General features: G+C 39.4%; 1 protein-coding gene across 3 annotated transcripts in view; it reads left to right on the top strand.

Moving 5' to 3' along the window:
• Positions 1–20,727, top strand: part of POLR3A (RNA polymerase III subunit A) — a 46,266-nt gene extending 25,539 nt beyond the window's left edge. For 2 of the 3 annotated variants that reach the window (XM_067539543.1, XM_067539561.1), the window contains 12 exons: positions 573–743; positions 1,482–1,595; positions 6,021–6,107; positions 6,202–6,284; positions 9,141–9,311; positions 10,033–10,126; positions 10,257–10,349; positions 12,217–12,381; positions 13,061–13,225; positions 13,590–13,721; positions 15,152–15,284; positions 17,729–20,727. In XM_067539543.1, the coding sequence (XP_067395644.1) occupies positions 573–743; positions 1,482–1,595; positions 6,021–6,107; positions 6,202–6,284; positions 9,141–9,311; positions 10,033–10,126; positions 10,257–10,349; positions 12,217–12,381; positions 13,061–13,225; positions 13,590–13,721; positions 15,152–15,284; positions 17,729–17,874 (1,554 nt within the window). In that variant the 3' untranslated portion in view covers positions 17,875–20,727. The remainder of the gene's footprint in view (positions 1–572; positions 744–1,481; positions 1,596–6,020; positions 6,108–6,201; positions 6,285–9,140; positions 9,312–10,032; positions 10,127–10,256; positions 10,350–12,216; positions 12,382–13,060; positions 13,226–13,589; positions 13,722–15,151; positions 15,285–17,728) is intronic. The other variant, XM_067539552.1, reaches the window with a different exon arrangement.
• Positions 20,728–27,228: the final 6,501 nt, after the last annotated feature.

The following is a 27,228-nucleotide window of genomic DNA, read 5'->3' as shown; positions in this document are numbered from 1 at the left end:
CATATTTTGTACAAAGATTATTACAATAGAATTTAATGTGTGAATATAGGGGTGCATTCAGTCACAAAGGGACACTATTGACTTGAAATTTAGTCAACTACAAAACAAACTAAAAGCATTTTCAGGTTGTGATGCTTAGGGGGTTCACCCAGGCCAGTCACTGTCTGCCTTGTACCGATGGGTGCTTCTGTGCTGTGCAGCTTTGGCTCAGAGTCCTGGCACCAGCAGCCTGCTTACAGCATAATGACCTCACCTTGGCTTCCACCAGCCTGGTTACTCCTTGCAGGGTGACACTAGCAGCCTTCCAGTTCTGAGTCTCCCCTGCAGTGCCCAGTCTCTGTCTCTGGACCCTCACATAAGTTGTTGCCTCCAAAGAGACTACACACATGTGTGAGATAGGGAGAGGAAAGCTTGCAGACTTTGTTGCTGTGACATATTACTGCTGAGGGTTTTTTGTGTCGTCCCACCCGCTCCCAACCCCAGAGGGGAATATAAAATTAAATCTTACGGATAGTATATGAAATTCATGGATATTCCTTTCTTTACTTCCCCTTCTCTCCTCCCCCCTCCAGAGACGGCTGGTGAAATCTCTTGAAGATCTTTGCTCTCAATATGATCTGACTGTCAGAAGTTCTACTGGTGACATTATACAGTTCATTTATGGGGGAGATGGTTTAGATCCTGCTGCCATGGAAGGCAAAGACGAACCTTTGGAATTCAAGCGAGTCCTGGACAATATCAGAGTAAGATATTATGAAATCTGTTTGAAATGCGTTTAGGCTCTCTAGATTTCAGAGGCATGAAATAGCATTTGGGGCATAGAAAAGAAAGAAGTGTCATGATCAACATGAAAGTAAAAGAAATTATTACATTAGAATTAAAACTCAAATTCTTTCCAGATCTATCAGTTGGACGTTTTTTATCAGGTTTATGTTAAGTAAAGAATTCTAGAGCTCTCTTTAGAAATGAGTGACTAGATTAGCATTTGGGGTTTTTAAAGATGTTATGGGCACACTGTTAGTGCCTGACCCAAAGCGCACTGAAGTAAATAGTTGGACTACCATTAACTTAACTGGGTGATGAGCTGGGTTCTTGCACACAGTAGTGTTTTGTAAATTTTTCTTGTGGTGTTGGATTTTTCAGCTCACAGGAAGAGCCTTGTTGGTTGTCTCCAAGCCTAACATGGTATTGTGAAACACTTGACGGCATGCTGAACATCTCTTCATGTTTGTTGAATGTTCATATTTTATCTTGACAAAGACTAAAAGTTTTCTGTGGACATGGCAATTTGGACTTCTGTGATTGGATGTGATTTGATTTGTGTAATCAGAAAAATACATATATAATTGGGACACTCTTCAGTGAAGAGTTAAGGGACTCTGTGGTCCATGGAGAAAACAGAACTAATCTCTGAAATGTTTAATGTAGTGCCCCTGTGCTGTGTATATATAGAAGTATAACTCTTCATGTTGTTGCTTAAGGCGGTCTATCCATGTCAAAGTGAACCAGCTCTTAGTAAAAATGAATTGGTGTTAACTGCTGAGTCCATCATGAAGAAGACCGAATTCCTTTGCTGTCAAGACAGTTTCCTCCAGGTAAATGTTAGTCTTAATAATCATGAAGTAAAGGAAATATTACTTCCCTCATAAATCACTTCCCATCATAAATTGATGAAGCTTTTATTTAAAGACTGATGCAGAGCTTCTTAAAAGGAAAAGTTTATCTGCTACTAGCAGCAATATCTACTGTACTAATCTGTCTTTAAGATATTTCTGGGTACTGCATTCATGATGGGGTAAGACTAACACTTCAGTATGAATAATAAAATTCTTCCTTTGTGTTCTTGGATAAATCTCTTTGCTACAATAACTTTATAAAGGAAGGAAAGTCTAGTGGTTTGATCAGGTGTCAATCAGTGACCTGCTGAAACACTTTTATCAAATCTCTTGACTGCTCTATGCCTCGTTTTTACCATTAAGTAACTTTAAATATTTAGAGAGCTGAGCAGATACATTCTGTCTCCTAATTTCAGTTTTTATCATTTGTCATCTAAGGCTATGCCTACATTACCCTGCAGTATGGACTACTGGGGTGTGAATAGCAGTGCATGCTACAGTACTGCGCTGTCACTGCCCTGTGTGGGTGCTGCAGGTGTGAACTAAAAGATTCTTAATTTACATATCATAATCCCAAAGAGGAACCTTTAAGTTTAAATACAGCATCCACGCAGGGGAGTGACAGTGCAGCACTTTGGTGCTCACTGATGTTCACAACCCCATAGACTGAACTGTGGGACAGTGTAAACGAGCCCTAAGAAAACAAAAGAATTAACCTGGATGTGAACCAATACAGGTATTAACTTGAAATGTCCTCGGTCTTATCAGTGATGATGAGACCATGAATTTCAGTGCCTGATTCCAGTAGCTCTTCGCTATTTATTATGGATCACTAGGCTCCAGAACAGAAGGTGACAAGACCTGTTAATAGTTCTTTATATACATGGCTTGCTATTCAAATGCTGGTGCTGAGTCAGTAGACTACTAAGGATACAAATAGAAGTGTGTATAAATCTTAATCCCATGGGCTGGTAAACAGTTTGTTCACAGCGCCCAGTAGTAAATTTTGGCCTGATAGCATAAGGTTCAAAGTTAATTCTCTTCATTTTAGAGCTGCGCTAAATTTTAATGCTCCTTTCAGAATTCAAGCTATATCACCTTAGCACTAACTTTTTTTAAAAAAAAAAAAAGATTTATTTCTGATTAGTAAATTGCAGACATTGTTACTTTTTTGTTTTATCTTTTTTCCCCTCCATTCATCCTTGAAGGCATTAACTGAGACAGGTTATGAAAAGTGTAATGAGGTAATTGTAGCATGTGTGTGCACTGTGTGAACATTAACGTTAGTGGTATTTAACTTAAGACGTTTGTGCAAGAGCTTATAGTAACAAACTGGACTATATACATTACTGCCTGGCAAATTATAATTAAGGTTTCCCCTGCAGTAATCCATTGAGACTTTTGGATGAAAACACAGCTCAGATGTGATGAGGTCCCTGCTAGCCAAATTCCAAAAATTAGCTGCTTGAGGCTTTAGTTTGGCACACCACTTTTTTCTCTCCTCTCAAATCAGTCCTGTAAATTGCTAAGATTATTAACTCAGTCTAACATCTTGAAACTCCAGCTTGATGCAGAAGTACTAGTATAGGGCAATTGGAGAAAACTTAGCATCCTTTCCAGTTGACACTGAGAAGATCTTTGGAACTTTGGTGGTGGTTTTCACTGCTTCTCACACATGTGGAAGACCCGTGAGAATAAAAAACTCTCTGCAGTGCTTCACTTGGTATTCTGTACCATCATTTCTTTGTTATGCTGGATAAAACTTTCTCATTTAATTGCGAATCATAGAAATGTAGGTCTGGAAGGGACCTCAAGAGGTCATCGGGTCCAGCTTCCTGCCTTGAGACTGGACCAAGTAAACTTAGACCATCCCTGACAGGTTTGTCCAACGTGTTAAAAATAGCCAGTGATGGGATTCTGTGTTTTCCCTCAGAAGCCTATTCCAGTGCATGACTGACTACCCTTATACTTACAAAGTTTTTCTAATATTTAAATCTTCCTTGCTGCTGTTTATGCCCATTCCTACCTTCAGTGGACATGGAGAACAGTTGATCACAGTCCTCTTTATAATGGTCCTTAACATTTTTGAAGACTGTTATCAGATTTTCTCCCAGTCTTCTTTTCTCAAGACTATATATGCCCAGTTCTTTTAACCCTTCCTCATAGGTCAGATTTTCTAAGCCTTTTATCATTTTTGTTTCTCTCCTCTGGACACTCCAGTTTGTCCACATTTGTCCTAAAACATGGTACCCAGAACTGGACACAGTACTCCAGCGGACGCCTCACCAGTGCTGAGGAGAGTGGAACAGCTACCTCTTGTGTCTTGCATATGATGCTCCTGTTAAATCACCCTAGAGTGATATTAATGTTTTTCACAACTGCATCACATTGTTGGCTCTTACTCAGTTTAGTGATCCACTATAATAGCCAGATCCTTTTCAGTAGTTTTACCACCAAATCAGTTATTCCCCATTTTGTAGTTGTGCATTTGATTCCCCCTCCCCCCCCCGAGTGAAGTGCTTTGCACTTGTCTTTATTGAATTTCATCTTGTTGAGTTCAGACCAATTCTCCAGTTTAATCACCTAGCATTTACAGCTCAGAAGCCTGTGTACAAAAGCATTCCAATTGCTTATTTTGAAAGTTGTTGAGATATTAAGGAACAGTTAAAGCAAAAAGAAGGTCCGTTTTCTTGTCTGGGTCCTGGTCCTAGCTCTGTCAAAGATACTCACTGTTGCTAACTCTTGCAGTTTTATTGCAAGTCTCACAATATTTGATTTATTTTCAAAAAGTCCCAGCTCTGGGAGGCATGTGATTAAGTGAAAATCTAGGCTTTCATTTTTTAAAAAAGTAAATTTCTAGCCCTACTGGTTAGAGAAGCAATTGAAATGTGGCTCAAAAAGTTACCAAATTTTATGGCTTTTAACCATCTCATCATTTTTGGTATCTTAGGGTTGAAAGTACTGCTTCCTATGTAACCTTAACAACTCCATATAACCTCCCACTCTGTTTGCTCATCTGTAGTAGGGAGATGATGCTTACTTACCACATAGTTATTTAATACTTACCTGTTAAGGATTAATTCACAAATGTTTGAGATTTGAGATGATCTGATCCTAGGATCTGTAAAAGAGAAAAGTATACTTTTCAGTGAGCATGATTTAGGGGAGAAAAGTATATTGCAAGGTGAAAATAGGCAGAAATTATAAATGTAATAATAACAGGTTGTCTAAGTGGAGATAAACTGAAGCACTAGTTCCTGTGATGTACTTTATTATTTGACTCTTCCATTTTGACCTTGTCTGATTTACAGTAGTGGACTGTTGAATTAAAAGTGCCTTGAGCAGAATATCTGCAACTTGGGGTCAACCTGCAGAGTCTCCTGTGATAGATATGCTCTGTTGACAGTGTTTTATTAATGGTAGGTGCTGTGGATATGAAATGGCTAGAGAAGGACAGTTATTCCTCATATATACTTAGTGGATGGAATAACTTGAAATGCCCAATTACTGAGGAGATTGGATGGCTCCACGAATTGTTTGGTCACCTCAGAGAGTTGATGGGATTAGTGCAGTATCTAGTGATTAAGTGTCCACCTCCCACAGTCCCCAGCACAACTGACTGCCTCAGCAGAGGGGCCAAGTATTTGAATGGACTGTGAAAACTAAATTGTCTTCTGTAGAAATAGTTCTCCCAAGTCATTGTTGAGATACATTGACGTAGCAGAGGAGTTTGGAGAAGGTTGCTTTGCTACTGCTTATAGTGATCCTGTTTGTATGCAAATGGAGCACTTAACTCTGCAGGAACCATTAACTTTTTAAAATACACTTTCTCTGCTGGGCAAGCCAGTCATTAATATTAGCATTATTGCATTTTAGTTATGCAGTTGGGGAATAGGAAAAACCTCAATGAGGGATGGGTGAGAAGGACAGGGATCCTCCAAAGTGGAATCTCTCAGGTCAGCAAAGTCAAAACTATTTTTGTCAGTTTCTAGGAAAATGCTGAAGAAGGATACTTTATATATATATTGGTACAAATTTCTACTGTATTGCTGTTGATTTTTTTTCAGTTATACCAAGGGCGAATTTGCTTTGCAGTACCCACATACTGTGTGCCTAGGTTTTGCTGTCTTCTTTTTCATACTGTGCACTGCTGATTTATTATTGTAAAACAGTTTTCAGATCTGTAGCATGACCACCTAGCAAGGGTGAAAAATTGGGATGAGGGTAGGGGGTAATAGGCGTGTATGTAAGGCAAAGCCCTGAATATTGGGACTGTCCATATAAAATTGGGGCATCTGGTCACGCTACGAAATCTGTAACCAAACAGCATTTGCAATAGTGGGGTTGCAATACAAGACTCATATATTGTTGCATAATTATTACATTTTTTTTTTTTTATTTCAGGAGATTAAAAAGTTCATCAAAAGCATTTCTGAAAAGATCAAGAAAACCAGGGACAAGTATGGCATTAATGACAACGGCACAACAGAGGTAACTGCCTTTGGAGGGATAACAATGAGTACACTTACAGTAAAACTCTGTAACCCTTTGGATTGCTAACATTTCTGTCTCATCATCTCTTCAGCCACGTGTCTTGTACCAATTGGATCGAATTACCCCAACACAGTTAGAGAAGTTTCTAGAGACCTGTAGGGACAAATACATGAGGTACAAGTTTTGGGTATTATTTTCTTCTAATTAACTTATATCAATTCAACGTTCATCACTTATTATACAAGCGGGGGAGTTGGCTTTATAAGTGATTGATTTAAACCTGGATATTTTACTGTTTGTTAGAGTAGTGCTTAAAGGCCCCATCGTGCTAGGTGCTGTGCAATGCATAGTAAGAGGCCTTGCCAAAAGACCTTTAAACATGCAAAACAGACTAAGGGTCAGAGGTCACTAGTAATAGTATCACTGTTTTACAGATGGAGGAAATTGAGGCATAGAGATTGTGGCTTGCACAAGGTCACAAGTCTGGGGCAAAATCAAAATTCGAACCTATATCTCCTTAGTGTCAATCCAATGCCTTAACCAGAAGACTGTTCTTTCTCATTTATTTGTATTACTTTCTTCAAGTAAGTTGTAAAAGTAATATTTTGTTACATCAAAAATTCTTTTTCTCCATTATATCAGTCGTGAGCATAAATTCTCTTTTCTTTGTTCCCTAAAGAACTATCTGCTTAAACTGCAGCTTGTGTATTCACAGACCATCTTTATCCTGTATGATTCTGAAATTGTCATAGCGTTGAATTTGTGCCGTCAGTTTTCTTCCATCGCTACAAAATTATTTTGTTTAATCCTCAGGATTGTGGTTTCACAGCAGGTTCAAGCCGAAGGAGAACTAATAGGATGCAGGTGTGAGGAGATATTATAGAATACTACTCTAAGGGAATTCAGGAAAATCGATAAGGGAGAACAGGAAAGTGGTGGCCATATGTAGTCTCCGCCGCCTCCGCCGCCCCCCCCCCCCCCCCAGGTTATTGCAGTGATGAGTCCTTCCCTACCTCCAAAGACTTAGTGTTGGTATAATGTTCAAGTTAGATCAATTTGAGGGCCATTACAGCCTTGACTGTTAATCTTGATCTATAAACAGACGGTAGACAATCGTTATCTTTAGTTTTGCACAATATTGGTCCTGAATCTGACATTCATTCCTTGGAGATGGCTGCTGTGCTGTAAGAAAACACTGACAGTCGAGAGGCTCTTCTCTTAGTTATTGATTGTGAGTTGATTTATATATACAGAGAAAGTTCATAATGCCTTGGAATTGGTTCATTGGGATATAAATGAGGGTGACAGCTATCCTGTGGTCTCCTACATGCACTCACTGCATTGATTATTTGCTAAGCTTATTGCTGCTGTGGCTTGATGCTAGAAACATTAGATTTATGTTGAAGATATTTAATAAATCTGCTGTAAATTAACTGACGTTGGTTTTCTTTGCTGGGATTACTTAGTTTGTGCTCGCTTGGGTAATGTTCTTCAATGCAAAGCATATGTTATCTATTCCACAGCTCCCTTTTTGGTGTTAAGATGTTTGTATAGCCTTGGATGGTGATTGAGGTATACACTTAAATTCTGATTTTAAGTAAGTTTTTGATGTAGTAATTTTCCTCTTGTGATTATATACATTTTGGAAGGGACATAATTGCTATAAAACATTTCTTTGCTTAGTTACACTATGGTTTTAGCAGGAGCGGCACCACAGAGAACTCCTTCAGGACTGAGGCCCCTTGCTAGACGTTGTATGACACATAGTAAGACAGGTTGCCTTCTCCAAAGAGCTTATAGCGTAACTTATAATATAGTGTAAGGGTCTGTCTACACTTAAAACGCTACAGCAGCCGCTTCAGTGTAGATGCTCACTGCAGTGACAGGAGAGATTCTCCAATCGCTGTAGTTAAGCCGCCTCCTTGATAGGCAGTAGCTCGGTCAATGGAAGAATTCTTCCAACAGTTTAGCATTGCCTACACAGGAGTAAGGTCGGCATAGTTATGTCTCAGAGAGACATAGCTAAAGCAGTGTAAGTTTTGCGTGTAGACCAGTTCTAACTTAAATAACTGTATTGTTTGCTGCCATACAACCTGGTTGTGGATTGCATCACAGGCTAACCATTGAAGAGCCTTGTTTGTATTGGGAAGGGTATTCTCCAAGGAAAATTCTCCAGGGTGATGCTGAAGGTTGCAGTGGTGATTTAGTAGGTGGCATTCTCCCTTGACTTTGGTGTTAGGGGAAAATGTGCTCCTGGAGTGCTGATCTATTTGCAAAAATAGAAATGTTAATTCCAGTATCCTGGCAAAACTGCAGTGTAAAATGTAACTTCTCATCAAAACCTCTCTTCTCCTTTGTAGCTTCATGTTGCATATGGTGGCATACTTTGCTTTCTCTGCCATTCTGTTATCTGTTTGAATAGCTGATGTGTTGATGTTACAATAAAGCAATAACGTGATCTGAATTTATTCTCCTTAGAGACTCTCCCTCAGACTGAAATTAGTCTTCTTTAAGATGACCCACTGATACAGAACTTTCTCTCTTGAAAATAAAAAAAAGGGGCTAATATAGTGTACTAAAATCCAATCTTATAGCTTTGTCAACACATCAAGAACAATTCCATAATGGAAAATTTGTTGTATTTGGAATATGGGAATTGCCAGTGTATTGGATCACAATAGTCCATCTAAGGAAGAATTTGGGATTTGGCAGTGGCCACTACCGAATACTTCAGAAGATGAACTTCATTTAATTGACCTGACTAGCTGTGGAATGTTTTATACCTAGGGCAAAGGAATTTCTCTATGCCCTTGGTAGACTTTCGCATTGCATGAGATTGGTGTTGGTTGGATATGGATGACCTCTTTTTTTCCTGCCAGCCCCATCGCTGGCAATGAAAATATAGCTTAAAAACTCTTATTAGCACTCCTGGAATAATGGAGTGCTTAAATTTGCTCAGTCTAGATTTAATGTCATAATGAGCAATTTTTTTTTAATCTGAGCTTTTTTCACCCCTGGCTTTCTTCACAGGGCACAGATGGAGCCTGGCTCTGCAGTAGGAGCTCTGTGTGCTCAGAGTATTGGTGAGCCTGGCACACAGATGACTCTGAAAACTTTCCATTTTGCTGGTGTTGCCTCCATGAACATCACTCTGGGTGTTCCAAGAATCAAAGAAATTATTAATGCCTCCAAAGCAATCAGGTACTGAAACCTTTTTTTTATCCCTCTGCTTTAGTGAGAAGTGATAAATCTGTATTCTAAAGTAGCACCTCCCTTACAGGAATATGCAAGGCTTATGCTGTCAAATATCTAAATAAGATGAGGTAGGTTATATCTTAGCTGGCAGAAAAATTTCACATTTCAGTCCATACAAATAAGTACTTTTCTAGTGGCCAGAACACAGTTAGGTGTTCATTTCCTCTGAAAATGAAGCCAGATGAGTTATTTCATAGCAGGCTAAAGCAGAATGCTTTGTGTCCAGAGCAGTCCATTAAATATTACAGATTGTCAAGAGATTAGTCTATAGCAAGAGAGAGTCTACAGCAAATAAGTCTAGCTCAAGCAGTAATTAAAACGCTTTATTTCCGTGCACCTGGAGCCTTATTTAAGCACTGCTATAGTAGACTAAGCAATAAAAACTCACTATAATCTCTGAGTATGTATAATTGTTGGAGTATGAGTTCCCGTAACTGTCATATTACTTCAAACTTGAGATATTTATAGAATGATTTTCTTAGATATTAGTTGTGTCAATTTTGGGTGCTGTTATTTCCTATAAAGCAGCAGACTGTTTTACAGTCTGTCCTAGTTATCCCTATAGTAGATGGTAGTTGAGACAGACCACATAAGTTGGTAGGTAACAGAAAGCTGCCATTTTATAATCTAGCTAATAAATGTTATAGCAGTGTCTTGTTCTGTGTAGCACACCTATTATCACAGCACACTTGGACAAGGATGATGATTCTGATTTCGCCCGTCTGGTTAAGGGAAGAATTGAGAAGACCTTATTAGGAGAGGTAGGAAAAACGTCGTTGATAATACATTAAATTTAAAAACTCTAGTGTGTATTGTTGCTGACTCTTTGTAGTGGACATGAACCGTTCTTGAAGAAATTCTAACTATGCCATCTGGATCTGTAACTTACAGATTTCAGAGTACATCGAAGAAGTGTTTCTTCCCGATGATTGCTTTATATTGGTCAAGCTCTCTCTGGAGCGGATTAGACTGTTGAGACTAGAGGTGAGTTTTCCAGATCTTGATGACTGTACTACTTGGAAAATCAGAATGAGCATTGGGTCTCTTCCATCATATCTGTTTGATGTCCTTTTCAAAGATGACAATCAAACAAGCTAGTTAAAAAGAAAATGAAAAGTGCAATCCACAGGTTGTCCATATAAGATTTACAACTCCATTTAATACTCAAATTTGGCATTTCAGAGCATTGCCTAGTGCTGGGAATAGTGCAGGCAGCCAGTGTTGTGGTTTCCTGATCAATAAATCCAGAACTTAAATAGAACAGAACAACTAAGTTGCACAGAATTATGGTCATCATGTAAGTAGACCATTGCTAAAATAATTTTCTCTTGAGCCTTTAGCGAAGAACAGATCTTCTGAGGTGAATGGCTATTGTGCTACATGGCCTTCAAAATGCAAGTTTAGTTCTGTGAGGACGTGGGTGAGGTAATTGTCACACTGGAGCGGCTCACAACTGTGAATACCTAATTCAGGGCATACGCTTCATTATTGGTGGTATGCTCTATAATTTAGATTTCACCAAGCCAGTAACAAATGTGAACTCCTGGATCACTACTAGAACCATCTTGCCATGGAGTCACAGACAGACCCCTTAGACTCTGCAGTCTATCTTGCCACCCAGGTAAGATGGATCTAGTAATGAATAGTCACTTAAACCAAAAATCACATGCTATTCAGGTAGCTTCCAGTCCCAAAAGGCCAGTCACTTACCCCAGATCAATCGGTACCCTAGATCATTCACCAAAGACAGTTTATTACAGGATTGGCTACAGGCACTATCTAAAGGTTTATTAACTATAATAAAGAAATACAAGTTGTTTACAAGTTGAAGCAAGCAAATATATACACTCAAATGAATTATCTATGGTTCCTAAAGATGACAGAGATGTTGTAATCTGTCAATTCAAAATGTATTTCAGGGTGGACCCAGGGGTAACCCCTGAGGATCTCGGCCCTCATTTAATGTCTCTGGCCCTGTGAGTGCTCATACAGCAAAGAGAGATAACAAATGTTCATGTTTTCTCTTACATTTGGCCTTCTAGTCCATGAGATGACCTTGCACATAGCATTTCCAAGGTGTGATAGGGCCATTCAGCAATCCTTTGTACTATGGTGTTTCTTAATGGCCTGTTTAATCTTAATAAGCCTCTTACTGGGTGTGTGTGATGATTCCCATGTCAGGGTTCAAAGTTCAGAGCAAACATTTTCAAAGTTGAAAGCAAAATTTACATATTTCCTTATAGTCTGGGAGACCAGCATTACAAGTGAGATTAATGCAATCAGCATTACAAGTGAGAATAATGCAATCAGCAGTTTACAAGCATTTCATAGAGTCTAAATACTAAATATGTCTTGATAAGACTAATACTTACTTTGACCAAAACTAACATACAGATGAGCTGGTTTGGTTTCCAACTATGTTTTTTTCAGTTCATTGCTAATCTGTACAGCCTTGGCCAGAGCTGGCACTTGTTAACCAGCATCACAGTATATATCTCTCTTATTTGCCCTCCTGGTGTGTCTAATATCCTGGAACTGACTCATCTGCAACAATTTGGCAAACTGTTTAGTTCTGAGTCATTTTCAATAAAAGTTCACCCCTATACAACACTTATAAGACTTCAGGGAGACTTAAGTGGCAGCTGGACCTGTGTGGACCCTCTGCACAAGGGCAAATTTCACTGTAAGAGCAATTTTGTGGTGATCTGCAAGCATTCCATTTGTTAGACTTATCCAGCTGAGGTAGTATCATGGTTGATTAGTGGAACAGAAATCTGATTTCTGGATGGCTGAAAGATTTAAAATAGTTAAGGGATATATTTTAATATTCAAGGGAATCATTTTGCTGCAGGTGAATGCAGAGACTGTGCGATATTCTATCTGCACATCTAAGCTAAGAGTGAAACCTGGGGATGTTGCTGTTCATGGAGAGGCAGTTGTATGTGTGACCCCTCGTGAGAATAGTAAGAGCTCTATGTATTATGTCTTGCAATCCCTGAAAGAAGAGCTACCAAAGGTAAGTAGAAGCTCTTCCTTTTGCAATTGGTAACTGCTTCAGTCTGTATGTGGGAAATATGAATATTTCTATATGGCGTTGAGTGTCAGTATGGTCTAGCTGTCTGAGCCCAGAACTCCTGGGTTTGAATTCCAGCAATGCTGCTGGCTCTTGCTGCTCAGCGTTAACCTTTTCTGTGTATCGTCCCTTATATCAAATGAAGGTTGTAATCTTTCTCTTAAAATCTTATGAAGTGCTATATAAGTACTAAATTTCCTGCCAGTTAAAAACAGGGCAGGTTTTGAAAGGAGCCTATAACATAATCTGTCAAAGGCATTTGCAAACAAAAGCCTGTAACAGACAGGGTGCACGGGTATCCTGTTGAGGCAGAGATCTGTGGTAGGTCTGGTTTTTCTGGATCCCTGATACAAAGTGTAAAAAAGAGGGGCAGGGAAGACTAGTTTTAAAACAATAATGTGGTGAATGCACCTCCTACATGTGTCTAGGGAGCATTCAGCACATAATAGATATCAGACACTAATATTTATTTTAACGTTCAGGCCACTGTGATTAACAAATGGAGTTTTTAGATGGCTTTGAGGACTGATGTAAAGCCTTAGATGTAAGTTTTCTCATACTGAATATTTAAAGCTGCATGGACACAGCATGTTGAGTTTATACTGCTTCTTCTTTTACAAAGATTGTAGTGCAAGGTGTCCCAGAGGTGTCTCGAGCTGTCATTCACATTGATGAGCAGAGTGGCAAGGAGAAATACAAACTTCTGGTGGAAGGTGATAACCTACGAGCTGTCATGGCCACCCATGGAGTCAAAGGAACAAAGACCACTTCTAACAACACTTATGAGGTAATTCTCAAGTGTGTATCATCACTACTTCTAGCTGCAGCTTGATTCCTACTTATCCTTTGTTTTCAGACAGTTAATGCAATTAGCAACTGATCACTTCTACTTTCACAAGTAACTGTCGTGTATTATCATAAAAGGCTAATTGAGCTGCCAATTTCAATCACTTTTAATAAGCAAATGTTTTTATTAATTCAGGTCTTTAAAAAAAATGGTGGCTGTGAGGGAAGCTGCATCCCAGGAAAATCACTTCAGATTTTCCAGTTAGATCAGTAAGAAAATCTTCACTCCCATGTGCAAGGAAGGAAATGTTTCAGTGCCCCAAGCACTTCACCTCTTCTTTTATCCAACATGGTCTCTCTTCTAGGTAGAGAAAACACTAGGAATTGAAGCTGCTCGAACAACCATTATCAATGAGATTCAGTACACTATGGTAAACCATGGTATGAGCATTGACAGGAGGCATGTTATGCTACTATCGGACCTGATGACCTACAAGGTTTGTGTTACATTCTTTTTGGTGTCACTTTGGTCTCTTTATCCAAACTAACCATAGAGTCAATAGAAGAGCTTTCAGCTGAGGAGCATTAATAGGTTATATATGAAGTAACTGCTGATCACGCTAATGGATCCCTGGGGCTGAGTTGGTATCTCAAACTTAAATGATTTAATCCATAACTTGAGAACAGCAGTCTGTTAGAAGAGCTTCATTTAGAAGTTATGGGTGTGTCTCTTTCACCCTGGAGGTCAACTAGCTGGCACGTTACAGTAAAGAGCATAGGGTTGGTGTGGGCACTCAAGCATGTAATATACACCCCTGTGTATATCTGTTCATATATTTGAAAGCACAGCAGCTGCACTGCATGGCAGAATCCTGGCAAATGGAAACAGATTACATAATGGAGTATGGATAATGGTGATAGCACTGGCCATTTTGATGCAATGTCAGTACTCCTCAGGAAAGGAAAATCACTATTCACATCCTCGATAATGTGTGTTGACTGTAACTGAGCTGTATTTGTGTTAATGTGCATAATGGAGCAAATCCTTTCCCATGTATTGAGCTAGCATACAAACTCAAGGGACTCTGCCCTCAGGTAAAAGGGCAAAGGAATTGTAGCCTTTCCTTGTTCCCCAAACCTGTGGGGCAGTTACTCCTGCACCCTTGGGACTGCAATAACCTCTGTGCTGGTTGTACCACCTTCCCGAAACTTTGTCTGCTGTAAAGGCAAGCCTTTCTACCTTGAGTGGAGAAGGGGCCCAGAGTACAGTGTTGGGAAGCCAGGTTCCCAGCATCCACTTCTTTCCCTTATCCATCCATCCATCTCATGCATCAGAACTGTACTAGCTCCATTGTGATCAAGGTGCTTTGTAGCAGCATGGGATAGAAACAGGATTAGATCTAATATGTTTAAATTCAAGTGGATTTTCTAAGGTGACTAAAGTGGAGGATTTGCATTGTCCAGTCGTTTTACACTTGGAGTTAGATTTATCAGCCAACAATAACTGACAGTCTCAGCTGAATTCTTTATAGCAGCCTTCTAGGAGCCTCTACAAAGAGGGGTTTGATTTTGTATTTTAGTGGCTGATTAATAGTTGGACATTTTTCTGTCATCCATATGCCTTTTTTGATTCACATCCTTTCCAGTTTCCTTGACATCATAAAATTTCAAGCAATTTATAGCTTATCCTACAGCCTATGAATAAATGTTTTGGTTATTCTAAACTTTCACTACTACCAAAGCTTTAACCTTCAAAAGACTTAAGCATGAAGAAGTAGAATGGAGGCTGTTATTTAGACTGTAGACTTTCGTTCAGTACTGTTAAATAAACTACATTTTTGTCTCATCCACTTGCTTTGATTCTTCAATAAATGAAACCCAAACTGGGGAACCATGACTGTCTTTTTCTGTTTCTGCATTGATCTAGGGTGAAGTCCTGGGCATTACTAGGTTTGGGCTGGCAAAAATGAAGGAAAGTGTGTTAATGTTGGCTTCTTTTGAAAAGACTGCAGACCATCTGTTTGATGCTGCCTACTTTGGGCAGAAGGATTCTGTGTGTGGTAGGTATTGTAGGTTAGACTGCAGCATGCAGTATTCACTCCGCATCTGCAAAACTCCTTTAAAGTGTGTGTGTATGTTGCCCACCTGTCAAAGTTTTCTGTGTGCCTCCCAAAACACTAAAATGTATCTAGGTCATATGCTAGAAGCTTCAGAAGTGGTGCTGGATAAAACATCTTGACCCCAGAAGTCTGACAGGCACTACCCCAGATATTTTTCCCTTAACTGAATGAAATAGCAGGAAATTAGTCCCGTTACCTACCAAGATAAGCGTTCTTGTGTTCTACAAGTTTTGTTGACCTTTACTAAGACCTAAAGCAGATTTAAGGAAAATCATTCACTGTTTCATTTTTAGGCTCCCTTTTTGTTTGCACTTTAAAATGGTATACACATCTACGGTACTGTGAATAATGAATAATTATGGTGGGTTTCATCAATCGCAATAAAAAACCCAGAAAGCCAAGGGGCTTGAACCCTTAGGCATTCCAAGGCCATGGGGGATAAGTAGGGGATAAAATCCTAGAGAGAAGTCTAGTTCAAACAGATAAAAGCTCTTCAGTTCTCTTTCAAAATGTACAGGCATGTTTCTAGGCTTAAAAGTTACTGAACTAATATAAATTGCAGCTTTCTCTTATTCCATTAAATGGATGAAAGGCACAAACTTTGCCTAAAACTAAAATGTAAAAAAGGTGATGTACTTTTCTAGATCAACTGTACCCTGATAGTTAAATATTTTGAATGTTTTCATTTAATTGCATATTGTTTCAGTATCCTAATTTTAAGTTCTCACACATGCTGTTTAAATGATTAGAAACTTCGCCTTTTTCCATTCTCTCCCCACATCCAATTTTAGTTCACATTGAATCTTTTTTTGCAGACATTTCTCTATTCAGTTAAACTGAGGAGTGGGGGAGACAGGTAGATTTCACTACAATTCTAGTTATCTTCACTACACGTTAGTTCAGAGCCTAGTATAGCAGAGCTATTATCCCTCCTTCAGCTTCTGAAATATAAAAATGCTAATATAACAGGCTTCTTTTGGGGTGGGTTGAAAATATAGAGCTGAATCCATTGACTGCTTTGCGGATAGAAATGCTTGTGAATAAATGGAGATTGATTGGAAAGCTTGGCATGGCTGGTCCATATTTTAAGAGCTGGGTCTCTGGCCATCTGTGCCTCCCTTGTGATTGAATTTTATTGATGTTTGTTTTCATTGCTGTGATTGTGGTTAAAGCAAAGTCCTATGCTGAACTCACTCCATCCTGAATGGTATGAGAAAAAAAATGTTTGCTCAAAGTCCCCTCTGACTGAGTTGGTTTCGCTCTCCCTCAATCGAGTTTTTTACTAAGAACCCTTTCATGCTGTGCTCTTCATATAACAGTTTAGTTTACTTTTGGAAATAAGATGATTTTGTTTTCTGTCCATCCTATTTCCTTATTTAAAGAGGTAGTATTAGCAGTTTTTCTTAAAAGCAAGCTATGCACAATTACACGCTCATGTCAGTAGGAAACAAAGGTACACATTACTACTATTCATTATTACTTATATGGTTTATCGTAGTGTGGTGGAGTCCCAGTCATGAATAAGGATCCCATAGTATTAGGCTGCACAAACTCAGAATAAAAATAAGGTCCCTGCTCCAAAGAGCCTACAATATAAGTAGAGACAAAACTACTGCTTTTCACTTTCATGTGTAGTAGCTAAAATCTTTGAATATGTAATAATTGAAGAGCAGTGTTCTAGGAGTACAGATCTAAAACACAGTAACACAGCACAGTGCTGAAAAGTTAGGAAGTGACTTTTTGTGTGTACACAACAAGCATTGCAAGCATTCATGCCTTCACTTCCAAACCATATGTTAACTTACACATCAAAGGCACTTGGGCTCACTTGAGGACTAAATTCATGGCGAAATTGAGAACCTTCAAAACATGCACTTTTAAGTCATCAAAATGCAAAAAATTTAGTCAGAACAGCTAAACTTGTGAGAAACTCCAGACTTGGTTTCACTTGAAAATCGGTCAGCCAAAGAGAACTTTACCAGACTCTGCAAAAGCCTTGCGGCTGTGACAAACAGTAGAAAGGTCAACATGCAGGATAAATTCCCAACAGTTTAGTTCATACCTAACAATAGCCTTGTCTGTTGTAAATTTTAGTGTCAAGCCCAAAGCTATAAATCATTTTATAACTGAAGCGCCTTTGCTGCCGGTGGTTGTTTTTTAATCCTTGCTAAACTTTTGGGATTCAGAATAACACGTTTGCCATTTATTGGTTGTGATGAGCATCTTGTTTAACTGTTTGGTGGAGAGAGCTTTTGACGTGTTCAGCTTCATATGTAAGGTTCGAACAAGGTTTTCCTATGAGGACAAATATGGAGGAAAATTGGCAGAGCAGGTAATTTTGGAAACCTTTTAGTCACTTACCTTGTGTTTTTTTTCTCTCCGAGGTGTTTCTGAGTGTATCATCATGGGAATTCCGATGAACATTGGAACAGGACTCTTCAAACTGTTGCACAAAGCAGACAAGGAGTCAACCCCGCCTAGGAGGCCCCTTATCTTTGATAATGAATTCCATATTCCTCTTGTCACGTAGGAACTGGGCAACACCAATTTGCAAAAAGATGGTATAAAATTTAAACTAAGATGTTTTTACTACATTCATCTCAAAATAAGTTTACAAGTTGTGACTTGATAAGTGAAATATTGTCACCAGAGCTGGGCAATTGTTCGCTAGTTGCTAATACAGACTTTTAAAGGCGATCCTTGTCTATACAGAGAAGTAGAAATCGGTCTAAAATGAATGTCCGTTGACTATGCTTACTTGCTAATATGCAAGAATTTTCCATGCTACAGATATTAAAAGCAGCAACACACTGGCTGAAAAATGACTGGAGGAATTGTCACATTGCTCAAAATACATACTCCCAAAGCTTCGTGGATGCAGTGTAGTAGGAACTGATTTTCTTTTTCCTATACCATCACAAATAAAAACAGCCATTTTCTGACAAATGCATTCAACACTTTGGTGTTGGGAATTGAGGTGTTTTGAATACAAAGCACAGATGCAATGTCATTGGTGTCTTTTGAAGTGGAAGCTTTTGGACTGCTACCGCTAGTGTCACTAGTAGATCTGGTTAAAATTACTACAAAAGGTGCATATAAGGCTACTGTTACAGCTAAGAATTATATGTTAAAGCAGTAGAATACCAGAGAAAGGCAAGCTTTCAATCATCTACTAACATTTCTTTACAAAAGAAATATAATTGCTATTAGGTTTTACAAGAAGTATTGGTCCATGCAATATAAAAAAGCAGTGTAAACAATTTGTCTGCAAGAAAAGAGTTTTTGCTCATGGAAACAATGGGCAAAATGCTGAAGTAAGAAATTATTAAATAGAGGCAGAAATATCTGTCTTTGCTTGAAAATCATCTATGCCCCTTTGCAAAGTGGGGGCAGCTGAACATGAGGGAGGAGCATGTGAAAGACACATGCATTGTGTGTGAGGTTGTGTAGCACTAGATCTAGAAGAAGGTAAAATTTATGCAGTGGACATCTGAGAGAGCTGAAGTTTTGTAATGTGTGAACAGTCATTAGGATTCTTCCAGTGTGATCAGCTACTTTACCTTGTAGGTTCTCGCAGTGCTGTCTAGGGTTTTAGTTTGCTTTTATCTGTACAATTGAGCTATTTTCTATGTTCAGGTTTGACGACGACTTGTTCAACACTCTCATCTGCAAATATTGGCAGGGTGTATGTGGAAATGGCCTTTCAATGGGAACTGCAGAAGTCACATCTGTAGTTCCTAAAGATGAAGCATGAGCACTAGAAGGTTGTATTGAATGCCAAATTTGCACCATCTTTTTCCTCACCCAAATGCAGAGGTGTGTATTAGTAGAAGTGTAAGATAACCAGACCTTTGGGAGGCATATACCAGAAGACCAACTCACTTCTGTTTTGCTTGTGTAATGTGAGTGACTGAATATTGCCATTATTAATAGTAAACACAATGCTGTCTGATTTCTGTGAAGAATTGTGCTTTTTGTATTATTTCCATAAACTCTTCTTATTCTAAATGATTATTCGGTGCTGTATTTTCCTCCCAAAGATCCGGTTCCAGTGAGGTTACAATGGAGGTTACAGAATGTGAAGCAAAGCTGACATTAAATTTTGAGAGAAGGCTTTGTGTAAAAGAATGATACAAAGCTAACTTTTTTTTCATGGTATAGCATGTGTTATATTGCTGAAACCGTAAGCGTGTGGCAGCCTTATTTTTGTAAACATCTCATAAATCAGCAAAGGTTCGTTTAAACTTTGTTTTATTTCTAAAATGAATAAAGTAGAAAAGTCATCTTTCATGTATGAAAATGAAAGAACTGAAATATAATTACCTAATACTAGCTAGAGTAATGTTTTTTCTTTTCTTTTAGCCCACTGGAGTTAGAATAATGCCTTTATTTTCTGTTTAACTCATTGGATTAATCTTCAAACTGAAGATACACTTAAATCATTCCCTATGAATTCAATATTCCTGAATGTACAGTGGTGATACAGGGGGGAACAGCATTTTAACGCTTCAGAACTGTTTTTGTGGTAAATAATACCGTCTGGAAGCAGGCACAGCAAATTTACTTCAAATACCTTCAGAATTTGGGTCAGGCTGGAAAGGAACAGGATAGCCCTCAGAGCACTCTCCTTCACTTCTAAGGCTAAGATTGTACAGTCATGAACAGAAGCCAGCCCAGTGGATAACCTGCTGTTTGCTTGGGTGCATCCAGAGGTGACTCAGTCTTTGGGATGGGGTGCATGTGATTTGTATTACATGCAGCAGCCAATAGAAAGATACAGTGCAGTGTTATGAGAATATCAGCCCTGTTGTTTGTAGAGTCTGAGATGAAGCTGTGATTTCTGTACATGGAGGATGATGAATTAAAAATAAAGGAAAAAAGAAGACCTAGATGAAATCCTACATATAGCTACCCTAAAATGTTAATCTGTGGATTTGGGTGAGCTACTGTGTAAATTCAGGCAGGGTAAAAAAATGGATGAATTTCAATGCCTAAAAATCACCAGTGTAGAAATTGGTGCTAAAATCATTACAAGCCACTCTTAAATATTTTTGGAAAGCAGTAACAAAATGCAACCTGCTGAGTAAACTGGCATACTTCAAATGGGTGGCCCTCTTACAGATCAGAAGACCTATATCAGCTTATTTGGGAGGAAGGGATATTATTTTAAGGATGCGACTATAAGACACAAATTGAGGGAATGGCCCATAATAAACTTCTTGCTGCGGATAAATTCTTGATTGTAGCATGGAAGATTCTTGTAATAATGTACTGTGTTGCTGTGTATAAAGATTTTTCTAAAGATGTAATTTGGGTGGGTCTTGTATCTGAGTAAGTGGCTGCTTCAATTTTTTGTAAATATTCATAATAAAATATTTAACAACTTAAACTTTTCTGTGTTCTGTTCTAAGTGTGCTTTAATATTCTTCACTAAATTAAATCTATTAGTTGCTTATGTTGAAATAAGAGGAAAACAAGGAACAAAGGAAAAGTTGAAATTTGAGGTCTGCTTGCTGATGCATTTGCTGTTACATTCAAATGAATTTGGGAGTAAATTACTGATGTTGACATGGCTTCTTTCTCCTTCATTTATTTAAAGTGATTCAGACAGCATAGAATTATTAGATTTTTAATGCATTTTCCAATAGCTGGAAACAGATCATATTGAAGACTTAACACAATGCTGTAATACTAGATAAATACTTGCATTGACAAAACATTATAATTGATGTTGAATATGTAGTGTTCCTTACATTGAAGACGTGAATGGACTCTTTGCAATTGATTTATGGTGTGAAAAAATGTGTTGGAGCTACAAGCCTTTAAATTCAATTTGCTGCAGTGCATTTCTGCTGTTAATCTTTAATGTCAAGCCACATCTTATTTTTGTAAGATACCACTAAACCAAGCTCTGTGTGATGCCTTACAAATATAGCGTGTGGGAATTCATGTCAGCAGCCTAAAACTTGTAAGTCAATTCATGAATACAATTCAATTCTCTACAAAAGCCTTCTCAAGTAGTCTGGTTTGAGGCAACAATCAAAATCGATCTGTAGTGCAAGACTCAGGGCGAAATTCGGCGGCAGTTGACGGGAGTTAAGCAAGCTATGCAGAGCATTGTGTAACTCCCATCAATTTTGTAACTTCCTTTAGCACGCTGCATATGCACTGAGGGGAAATGCGTACCTGTCAACGCAGCGCTGCACTTTTTGGGGAGGTGGTTTTATTAAAATCAACTCCCGGATCGTTTGAATGGGGCAGTTTAGACTTACTCTCAGTCATTGTCTCCTCTGTAACTCAGATACAAACTGAGTTAAACACGTGTTGAATGCGCCTTCTAACCAGGCTGTGTACCTGACAATCAGTTTAACCAAAAAATATTGAATATTGATGAAAAATAAAAATAGCAAATGGAAATTCAAAAAATTAAACTTGCTAATGAATCTCATATAGTAGAACCTCAGAGTTACGAACACCTCAGGAATGGAGGTTGTTTGTAACTCTGAAATGTTAGTAACTCTGAACAAAACATTACAGTTCTTTCAAAAATTTACCACTGAACATTGACTTAATACAGCTTAGAAACTTTACTCCCCCTACTCCTATCTCACTGTACCCAGCCCCCTCCCCCACTTCCATTCCCACATCATCTTCCTTCTGCCTTCTCATCCCTCATCCTGCACCACCATGGACACTCACCGTTGTACAGGAAACAGGATGGTGGCCATGCAGGGTGCCCAGCACACACACAAAGGGAAGCCAACCAGCACTAGGACCCAGGAAATGGTGTCCAGCTGCAGAAGTGGCTCAGGCCCTAGAGGGGAGGGGTGGCACCTGAAAAATGACAGAACCTCCCTCTCCTTCCCAAAGGCCCAGCAGAGCAAGCCCTGGGCAGCTCAGTGCTGACAGAAATCGAGAGGGGCAGAGAGCAGTGGCATGTGACCTTGCATGCCCCCCTCTCCTCCCCAGACCTCACCTCCTCTCCCTGCCCCCCACCCAAACTACACCCATGTGTGCAGTTGACCAATCAGTTTGTGTCTCTGGGGTTCTACTGTGCTGGATTTCTGTCTGGTCATGTAAACAAAATAAAGCTAATAGTATGGGCTTCACTCCTAGGCAGTTTAGTTTTATGGTCAATTCAGTAAAACCAAATGTAATTTCAAAATACTGTACTAGATTCTGATTGTATTGGTCTCTCTCATCCATATTTCTCACTTCATTTTTTTTAAAACTAAATTGATGTTGCAGGATCTTTCCTTATCAACCCTCACATTAAACCCATTTTACTGCAGCTAATAAGTGGGATAAGTAATGGTTTCAAATACCGACTTTATTTTCCAGGGACCCATCTAATCAGTAAGCTAAACTTTTGAAAAATTATTTTCTTTTGTGGTATGGTTTTAGGAGTTTGTGGTTAACAGATGCTAATCCAGAACATAACCTTGCAGATACCAAAAGTACCATTGCAATCCATGGTATTAGTGATGGCTCAGAATTGGTTATGTGCTGATTATTACTTAGTGCTCCAATACTATAGCCTCTTGCTCCTGGGTGGAGGCTATTAGATATAGCAGCCTTGTAAAACTTGTTCACCGAAGGTGCATAGGAAGCTTTCCTGTATGTGTATCACCAATGCATCAGACTTCTGCAGAATACAAGCATTCACTTAGTCTGTGATTACAAAAGAATCTCAATCAGCATTGTAATGCTTGCTGCTATTCACATTCAGACTAAAGGGGGAGCTCTCCTCCCTCAATCAGTATTGCCATCCTCAAGCGTTCAAAAACAACAAATATTTGCCTTTAGTTTTTAGCTTTTCGCATTTACGTTTTCACCTCTTTCTTCCCCCCGCCCCCCCCCCCCCTTCCACAATCATAAGGGTTAGAAATTTTCCTTGGTAGTTTTTGAAAGCTGAATTCCATGTAATGACCTGTCTCCAAGAGCTGGGGTGTTAAAGAAAACCCCAAAACCCTAGTCAAACTGTGACACTTGGGAAGCATATGGACTTGTGCCTCTCCTGGGCAACTGAGCAAATGGAGAAGCAACTGCAAGTGTTTCCTTCGGGAACTTTTGGACTCTTCCCTACTCTGCACCTGGTTACAGGGGCCATGAAGACTAGCAGTTTCCCTGGGCTGCACTTTTTCTGCATCAGGCCAGCTTCTCCCCCAATTACTGACTTTTGGCCTAAGACTGGAAGTTTTGAAAACTGGGTTTTTAACTAAACAAAATTTTTGCATAAAGTGTCTGTTCTCCAGAAATGTAATTACATTTTTGTCATCGGAAAACGTTTTGTTCAAACAAAATTGTTCAATTTAGAAATGCTGCCGCAGTGCTTCATGGGGGCTGTTGCTGAGTTGCCTCATGTCCCCATGGCCTACTAGGCTGAGCTCTCCAGCCACAGTACATCTCCCATGATGCCCCTTGCTTCCAGCCTTCCCCAGATCCATGTCTGCCCTGTGTGCTGCAAGTGGGAGATGTAGTCTGACCAAGCAGCCCGGTCTTAAGAGAAGAACAGGAGCATGAAGCCCTGTGATTTCCAAATCAATGTTTCATGAAAAATTTTAGTCAAATTTTATTTACTTTCATTGAAGGGTTTTTGGGTTTTGGGGGTTTTTTTTGGGGGGAGGGGGAAATATTTTCCAATCAGCTCTACTGCAGCACCCCAGTCCTGGAGCCATCCCTTCTTTACCATCCTGTCCTGTTCTCCCATAGCCAGTCCCAGACTGTGTCCCTTCTGCCTCCCTAGGGAAAGAAACCTGCCTTCATCACCTACCTATTAGGGTGGCAAAGACCCCAGCAGCTCCAGGGACCTTTCCTTGGGTGGGCAACTAAATCCAGCAGAATTCCTGGTCCCTCTGTGGGGCTGGGGGAGTGGGCTGCTCCATGTGCAGCACAGAGATGAGGCAGCTGATGAGAAGATTGGAGGCCTGGAGGGATGAGAACCGCTACAGTTGTTTGGGAAGTAAACTGAGTTGGGGTCTAGAGAGGAGACGTGCTGGTGAGTTCAGTGGTAGTGGGAGAATGTTAGTGAGTGGGGGGGCTGCAGAGTGACTGAATGGAGTGGATAATGGGGCAAGTCAGGTGGAAGAGCTGAGCAGAGTGGCGTAGGCAGGGAGCGGTGAGAACGTGCTGTGAGGTGTGCTGTGTGACATCTGTGTATGTAGGTGAAAGGGGTTGGCTAAGAATATGGAGAGGAATGTGAGTAAATATGGGATGGGGGGTGTGTGTGGTTGTAAGGCTGGGGTGTGCAGGGCTGCAGGTGTTGGTGTTAAGGATGTCCTGGTGAGTTTTCTGACAGTCTTGCAAGCCTGTATTATGTTACTCTGTAATGTATGTAACCCAGATAGTTCTGACAGATGTATATAAACCTGACAAGATTATCATGATTACAGAAGAGGCTCATAACTTAAACTAGTGGAATAAGACTTCATAATCTTTATCCTTGACAAATATGCCTTAACTGTCTATTCCCTGAGTTGTATTTAATACACAGAATATTTAGGGTGAAAGTGTTGTGCAAAGAAAATGAACCTGTGTGCCAATAAATTACAATAAACTAGTGAAGAGAGAGCAAAACTTTCTGGGGAAAGTGCTGTGTAATAAGTATAATCTTTAACACATTGTTTTTCTGGAAATTGTTTCACAAATATATCATTCATATTTTGCAGATGGAAAAACCAAGCACATAAGGGACTTTTCTGAGGCATCGGAGAGTTGGCAAAGCTGGGAATAAACCTAGATCTTTGTTGTCTTGCCCACATTAAGTTAAAGAAATCTAATGTAATATGATATAATCTCCCCCATAATTAATATAATATCAATCTAGCAAACAGATACTGTATTTTATCATATGCAATTACAAATTAAAATACAGCAAAGTATTTCCTGACTTTTTCCTAGGTATCCCAAGTACCCATCAATGTTTCAGTGACTTAAGGAAGCAAGACAGTAAGTTAATTCCATGAGTTTAATAGCAAATTGTGAAGCAGTGTGCTCAGGGACTAAGACATCCTCAGAACCAGCACCAGGTGAACTATAGTTCTGTATAGTATTGGCATGTAAGTGTTAGTGAAATGAACAGTCATGTAATTGATCAATAACATTTTCCATCTTCAAAGCACTTAGCTAACTGTCTTATATATTCAGTGCTGGTGAGTGTAGCAGTAAGTAAAGTTGTAGAGAGAAAAATAAGATGAAAACCCAACCTGCTCAGTTCCTGCAATACAGTCATAGAATAGTAGGACTAGAAGGAACCTTGAGAGGTATTCTAGTCCAGTCCCCTGTACTCAAGGCAAGATTGTTTTATTTTTTTTAGACCATCCCTCACAGGTGTTTGTCTAATGTGCTCTTAAACATCTTCAATGATGGACATTCCACAATTTCCCTGGGCAATTTATTCCAGTGCTTAACTACCGTGATCGTTAGGAAGTTTTTCCTAATGTCCAACCTAAACCACCCTTGCTGCCATTTAAGCCCATGGCTTCTTATCTTAGCCTCAGAGGTTAAGGAGAGCATTTTTTCTCCCTCCTCCTTGTAACAACCTTTTATGTACTTGAAAACAGTTAAGTCCCCCCTCAGTTTTCTCTCTTCCAGACTAAACAAACCCAATTTTTTCAATCTTCCCTCATAGGTTGTTTTCTAGACCTTTTGTTGCTCATCTCTGGACTTTCTCCAATTTGTCCACATCTTTCCTGAAATGCGGTGCCCAGAACTGGACACACTACTCCAGCTGAGGTCTTATCAGCACAAAGTAGGGCAGAAGAATTACTTAGTGTGTTTTCCTTATAACACTCCTGCTGATACATCTCTGAAAGATGTTTGCTTTTTTTGTGACACTGTTGCCTCATATTTAGCTTGTGATCTACTGTAACCCTCCCTCCCCCCTTTCCATAGTACTCCTTCCTAGGCAGACATTTCCCATTTTGTATTTATAACTGATAGTTCCTTCCTAAGTGGAGTACTTTGCATTTGTACACTGCATGAATAGAATCAATTATAATCATGAGTCAATTGAGTCAAATATGCAGAAAGCTATTATATAAACCAGTAAAAATATATAGGCGTGTTTTTCAGACCACAGCATTGATTCTGCCACTTCAGGGATTAATCTTGAACACACATTAAAATGAGAAGAGTAAATTGAAAGAATAAAAGATTGGCCTTCAGTTATAAAGAACTGTTGTACTCCATTGTGGGAGTGCTCAGGAAAACAACTGGAGGTCAGCTGCACCTGACTGAGCTTTGCATGGGAAAATTAACTGTGATCCAAAGAAAGTGTCACCATACACCATTATCAACCCAAGAGAAGCATTCCTCCAATGATTGCTCACCATTCAGTAAAACAGATAGATTAGCTACTGAACTACCACTAGAGAGCAGCATTCAGTTTTAGGAAGGAAAAGGTGGGATAGTTATCGTTTATTATATTGGAGGAACTGTTAGGGTGTGTATGATGCTTTGATTGTTTGCAATGTCAAAGCGGAAGCGTAGCCATCAGATGAAAAATAAGCAGGCAAAATTAGTCACATTAAAAAGGATATTCAGATGATAGTAGCACTTTGTGGATAACCCACATTACATAGTGTCTAGTCTCTGGCTCCAGTGAGTCTTGAAGAAACAGTATGCTTGTTCCAGCAGGTCAGAAAATCGGCACTGATTTTATAGCCATCTGGGTGGGAGCAAGGTGGAGCAAAAGGGGTCGCTCCAAGAGTGAAGGGATGTGGTCATTCTCCAGGATACATAGTGAATCATACTTGGCAAGGGGGAGACTAATGCTTTAACTGCCAAGGAAACAGGAGAGAGCATGTAGAGTGCCCCAGCTTGACTCTCGCTGCTCCCCCACCCCCCAGCTAATCTAAAGTTACAGACTAGCTTGTTCTCAGTA

This window comes from Emydura macquarii, unplaced genomic scaffold (genome assembly GCF_026122565.2).
Source record: "Emydura macquarii macquarii isolate MOO-44397 ecotype Brisbane River unplaced genomic scaffold, CSIRO-AGI_Emac_v2 contig_67, whole genome shotgun sequence".
Lineage (NCBI taxonomy): Eukaryota > Metazoa > Chordata > Testudines > Chelidae > Emydura > Emydura macquarii.
This window is presented reverse-complemented; position numbering and strand designations above follow the sequence as displayed.